Source organism: Haliotis cracherodii, unplaced genomic scaffold (assembly GCF_022045235.1).
Source record: "Haliotis cracherodii isolate W230 unplaced genomic scaffold, xgHalCrac1.p SCAF_13, whole genome shotgun sequence".
NCBI classification, from domain to species: Eukaryota; Metazoa; Mollusca; class Gastropoda; order Lepetellida; family Haliotidae; genus Haliotis; species Haliotis cracherodii.
The window spans coordinates 12923144-12929130 of record NW_027266268.1 but is presented as its reverse complement, the minus strand read 5'-3'; the positions used below and the strand labels follow the sequence as shown (position 1 = coordinate 12929130).

The following is a 5987-nucleotide window of genomic DNA, read 5'->3' as shown; positions in this document are numbered from 1 at the left end:
GGTTGTCAGTCAGTGGACTTGTTCAGAGAGGAAATGTTCAAAATAAAAGACAGTTACATGTTTTGCAGACGATAATAATGTTCATCCTAAAACACTCAAATGAATATGACAGAAAGACATTTTATTTGGTGTTATAATTGTAAAATGTCTTTCGTTTCAACGAATTTTTCCTTGAACTTAGACGTCCGTATTAACGTCCTTATTTTGTAAAGGTGGTAGAAAAACACGAAGTTAAAAATCAAATTTAATTCATATCAATTGTTACAAAAGATCACTAATGGTAAAAACCACAAGGTCATATACCATGAATGCCTAAGTCAAAACAATCAGCTGTATAAAATGAACAGAACATATAATAATCATAACCAGAAACAGCAACAGGGAGTTCTTATTATATTATTGACCTCATAACTTAATGTCTGTCACACAGAAGATGATCAAAATGGTAATTCCCAACATAATGAACCTCCATTATGTATGTTTGTTTAATGATCCAAGTTCGTGTCAAATGCAAATATAAAACCTAAATGCAAGAAAATATGATTCCGTTTGGAGTAAGGGGCGACAATCAATTGATAGATGGACCTAAACTCCGGAGACACGATAATGCGTTTACTGATTTTGTTGAGACAATCGATGGTCTTGAACAGATGATATCAGCGATCTGCAGCGACTACTAGTGATTGATTTATAGAAACATCAAGTAGTTTGTTGTAAACACTGGACTACAGCAAACATGTCTACTGTACAGGTATACACACTCTCCTGTAGCACATTCACCAGCACGTCCACTCTAGCCTTCCCACCCTCCTTCATCCTCCACTTGTCCAGCATACAGTGAGGCAGCTTACACCTCTGTACACAAGCATAGGGCAGTCCCAGTCGGAGTCCAACCGCCTCCCAACCTTCACCCAGGCACTCCGACACCAGCAGCACAACCCTCTCTGTCACAGGAGCCATCCGTTGTTCTGCAGTCAGATGACTGGCCCAATCCTCCCTCAAACGCTTTTCCTGAAACAATGACATATTCGTGTTGACACGAGCCGATGCACTTTGATGTAAATGTAAGTGTAATGGCATATACTAGTACAACCGCATGCTACCAGAGAGACAATATACATCATATACTTTTTTAAAATATAATATGAATATCACATCTTTTACTCATACACAATCTTAAGGAGTTCAATCTTTGTCTACTTTATTTTACATTTTTCAGATTGTTAAAAGAATGACTTTGTCTTGTTATTCCTCTGAAAGTTGTCGATTCTCATATCATATATGTTCACAATAATGGCATGTTTAGGGATTTGATATTTTAACCTGTTAAATATAATACAACACTCAAAGGTAATATAACTGTATAGGAGCAGGTTAATTCCACGTTAGACCCTTAACCCAACTTACAGCACGAACAGGGATGTCCTCCATTATATCCATCTTTTGAGTCTCCTTTAAAACCTGCGATGCAAGTGAGAAAAGGATGAATATGTCACTTGGTCAAGTTTACCGATCTGTACAGACATGGACCGTTTCTATCAATTCCATAAATTGTAAGACGACGATAACAATGTAGATAACTATAAAGTCATCTGATTTCTGCCTGTAGATGGTGTTACTAGGTGAAGCTTGTATTTACCCGGATGTAAATATGTACCTCCGTGACTTGGTTGGTGGGAAATCTTCGGATCCAAATTCGGATCATGGGTATAACAATGAAAATTCTTTATGTGAAAAAAGTGTTATATTGATATAATGGAAACAATGACCCGTTTGAAAAAATATTAAGAACATTTGATTTTTCGGATCCACGGTTTGTGTGATATAAGTGTCAGTCCGATGTACACCGGATGTGACATCGTTCATACCCAACCCTCTACCCCCCACCCCCACCACCCCACCCCACACATATATATCGAATTGTTCTCCAACATGGTTCAATGGTGTCTTTAAGGAAAAGTGAATACATTTATAACGTGACTATATTATGAAGTCACAATGTTTCTGGACACAAATGCTGTGACCCGGCGCGGCATATGTAAATAGATATATATAATTGCCAGTATTAACGATAAGGTAAATAAATAAATAGGCAGTAGAGACATTCATACATATACACACATTTAGTTATGACAGTTACGTGTAACTAAGTGTAACTATCATTTTACACAATTATTGACCGAATAAAGATGTCAACAGTGCAAAACGTACCTGGTGATCTTCCTGGCAACAACCCGATAGCCACAGAAAAACCGACCAACATCTCTGACCAAATAAACAACAGTTCTTCCGAACCTTCATTCGCCCTGTGTAACTGAGGCCACGATGTCAACAGGGAGAGCTGCACGGAGCTGTTCAGTGTTGGAGTCCCAACTGACTTATGCATCGACACGGGTCTGTGATGTGAACATAAATAACTCGACTGCTTTCATTGGCTGTTATATTCTTCAGATCCATTTGTTCATGTGCATATGGGGTCACGGCGGCCAGGCGTCAAAGGCGCCGCGATTCGCTGTGCAGTGTTGCGTGTCTTGGGCACGCCAGAAACCAATGATTGTGGGTTCGCCCCGATTATGTTTCTAGGTTTGTCAGCACTATACCCGTGCTCGTGGGTTTCAACGAAGTGGTAAACGTCTGAGACCTGCATCACTTGGGGCTTTCCTCCCACATTAAGGCACGCCGTGACATAACTGGAATACTGTTAAACGCGGCGTAATACCCATCTCACTCACTCACTCATATGCATATATATGAACCTCTTGAAGGTGCCTTTTATTAATAGGAGCGAAATGGAAATGCGGATACATATATTATGTACCTTCATATTAACTGCTGTGTTGACAGACAGGATCAATGGCAGTGATAGAAATTAGGATCAATAACCGTATGTAAATTCCAGCACCTTAATTGTCGGATCGCAGTGTCATGAAGTGTCATGAAGTGTCATGAAATGTAGTCCGACAACAAAGTTATGCTATTTTCAGTTCATTTCTGAAGTGATTGGATGTTTTTCATTTTCCACTTTTAGATAGGTAAACATGTAATTTCATTACGATTCGTGTAAGTAAACATATCAGCTTACATTATTTTTCTACATATTTTTTATAAGCCGAACATGTCCGCGTTATGAGAGACAGCGTGTTTAATTCCCCCAATTTCTGTTTTATTAAAAATTACTTCATTTTTTTACAATAATAATAAAAAGAACACTGACAATTTTTACATGTCCTAGTTATGTTTGCTGACGATATTCATTGACTAAATCATTCTTCGGATCCATTAGTCAGTGGTAATGCCTTTGAATGTGATTTCCAATTTAGAGCTGTGTGATGTATCTTATTTTACATTATCTATCATGCATATTTAACATACATGCAGTTACTATTTTTGAGAGAGATGAATATTGGGGAATGATACTTATGATACTGTCATTTTCTATCACCGATTGTACTTTTGGTGTGCATATATATTACTTCACTGTCTTTGAAGGTGTATTCACACTAGTTTCTATTTCCTGGATATTATTAAATCAATATCCAATATTCAGTTGATGTTTCTGTAACATAATTCACAAAAGAGTACATACAAACACAATCATATATTTTTCTTTCTCATGTTTATAAATACAAGATCACCTCCGTGGTCGAGAGGATAGAGCATCTTCACAGAGAGCGGAGGTCAGGCCCAAATGACCAACAGGGGAGATCGTTGTAGGCTCAGGGTATATCAGCCGCTGGTTTGCTTGGCCCACACACGATTACAAACATCTGTCCAGATATAGTTAATTCACTGTCAACGGATCGGTCGCATTTACCGTCGGATTGTGATGTGTGAAAACTCTGATCTTGAATCTTCGGATCTACCATCGTCTTTGGGTTTGTTTGTTGTTTAACGCCGCACTAAGCAATATTTCAGCTATCTGACGGCGGTCTGTAAATAATAGAGTCTGGACCAGACAATGCAGTGATTGATATCATGAGCATCGATCTACGCAATTGGGATACACGAACCAAACCATCGAGCCTGACCACCCGATCCCGCTAGTCTCCCTTACGACAAGCATAATCGCCTTTTACGGCAAGCATGGGTTGCTTAAGATTTATTTAGTCGTGAGTTTTTGTGTCACGTGTTCTGTTGTAATTTCGGATCGTGTAAACAATCTTTGCGCTGTGTGTGTTGTATGTCAAGACAGACACATGTCCATGAAAAAGCCACTTTCACTGTTCATATGAACCTCGTATAAAACTTACAGATCATATAAGTATGCATGTATATCTGTGCGGATGTGTAACAACAGAGGATTGTGAAAACGAAAAGGATTGTTAAAAGTATATCTTCAAAGGATATGTACATCTATTTACGTTGTAACATAAGCTATTGCAACTATGATCTTTGTCTCTATCTAAGCCATACACCCTCATTGTCAACAGCATTAGAGTGTTTGACTATCCAAGTGATTAAAGCATTGGCTCTGTAGACGAATTTCATTTCTTTTTCCGGTGCCAAGCTCTAAAGGAATACAGTAAGCTATATATATCACAATAATATTTAATTTGGCCTGATATGATAATGTTTTCATCACCTATTCTATTCACTAAGCTTTAAAGAAATTAAAAACATTTCCAAATTCATAACTATTGTATCCACAAAACTCAGCTATCTTGATTTCCATCTTAATGACATCTTGTGCATTATTTGGTTTATGTTCTCTTGTACCACAATTGGTGGTTTTATGGAGAAATAAAAGTTGGGCTCGATTCCCGACCCATGAGCACTACGTGGAGCCTATTCTTTGTGTTCCGTATAGTGACGTGGCTGAAATATTCCAAATGGGTGCAAAAGATTCAGCAATTTGTAAGTTCATCCCAATCCCGTCTGTTATTCCTGTTATATTAAAACTAGCCATAGATATTGTTATAGCAGTTGCCGTGTCACAACATACCCAAATCATCCTTCAACATTGATTAGCACGCTGTGTTGAGTTGAAGCAGCTGAATCTGTTGACAATTTGATATAATCAGTCTCATTAAGTACGTCCATGAGTCAATAACAAGAAGATTTCCATGACTTTGTGGGCGCAGTTAAGATGTAGACATACATGTACATCCTTTTACGGAGGAGGAACTGTGCTTACACAGTCGTCATGATTTTACTAACCTCTTTTTTTATGATCATTGTCGTAACATGTACAATTCTCTCACATTTTCGGCACATCACAACCTATATCCAGACGTGTTTTCCATCATGGATAAAATGCACTTTGTCTCTTACTAATTTTAAGAAAGTTCGGATCTTCAATTCATTGCACTGATACTCCAGCAGTTCTAAAACACAAGGCGCGGCAATTTGAAAGTCTATCTCAATTATGCACCACTTTGGTATATAGTTACAACTGACCAACAATACTGTTATAGTATCAATAACAAGACGATTTCCATGTCACTGTGGGCACCGATTAGCTGTACACAGACACACACGAGATCCAAATCCACTGATGGAGGAGCTGTAGACAGACACACAAAAGATCACACATCCTTTGATGGAGGAGCAACAACGCCCACAAAGCCGCCATGGTAGTTACATGTTTATCTAACACAATCCTCCCACTATTTCTGGCACATGGCACATTTCATCACAATAGATATCAAAATTTGACTCCCATCAAAACAGTGTATAAATCCATATATAGTCTTTCTCGCTATGACAGTGATGAATATTACGGAAATAAGAGTCTCGAAAAGACCAGTGTTTGTCTCCTGTTCACAGAGAATGAAAGTTAAAGTATTGAAGCAGTGACCGGATAAAATAGCATGTTTCTAACAACATCCCCTTAAAATAATGAAATTGAACACACATCCCTCTTCCAACGAGATGTTCGATCTCTTACTGAAACTGCGTCTCTTCCTGTATGTGCAGTATATATCTTTGCCATAGCTTCATGTCATAGCTTTTACTTTGAGTCAAATCATTAATCGAATCCATGTCAT

At 38.2% G+C, this 5987-nt stretch overlaps 1 protein-coding gene across 1 annotated transcript; it reads right to left on the bottom strand.

The window, feature by feature from the left end:
* Window positions 1-699: 699 nt before the first annotated feature.
* LOC139459644 (uncharacterized) lies at window positions 700-2301 on the bottom strand. The gene is made up of 3 exons (XM_071241240.1): window positions 2212-2301; window positions 1408-1461; window positions 700-1011 (listed from the first exon to the last, which is right to left on the bottom strand). Exons 1-3 carry the CDS (start codon window positions 2299-2301, stop codon window positions 700-702), a joined length of 456 nt encoding a protein of 151 aa, XP_071097341.1.
* Between the last annotated feature and the right edge of the window lie 3686 nt (window positions 2302-5987).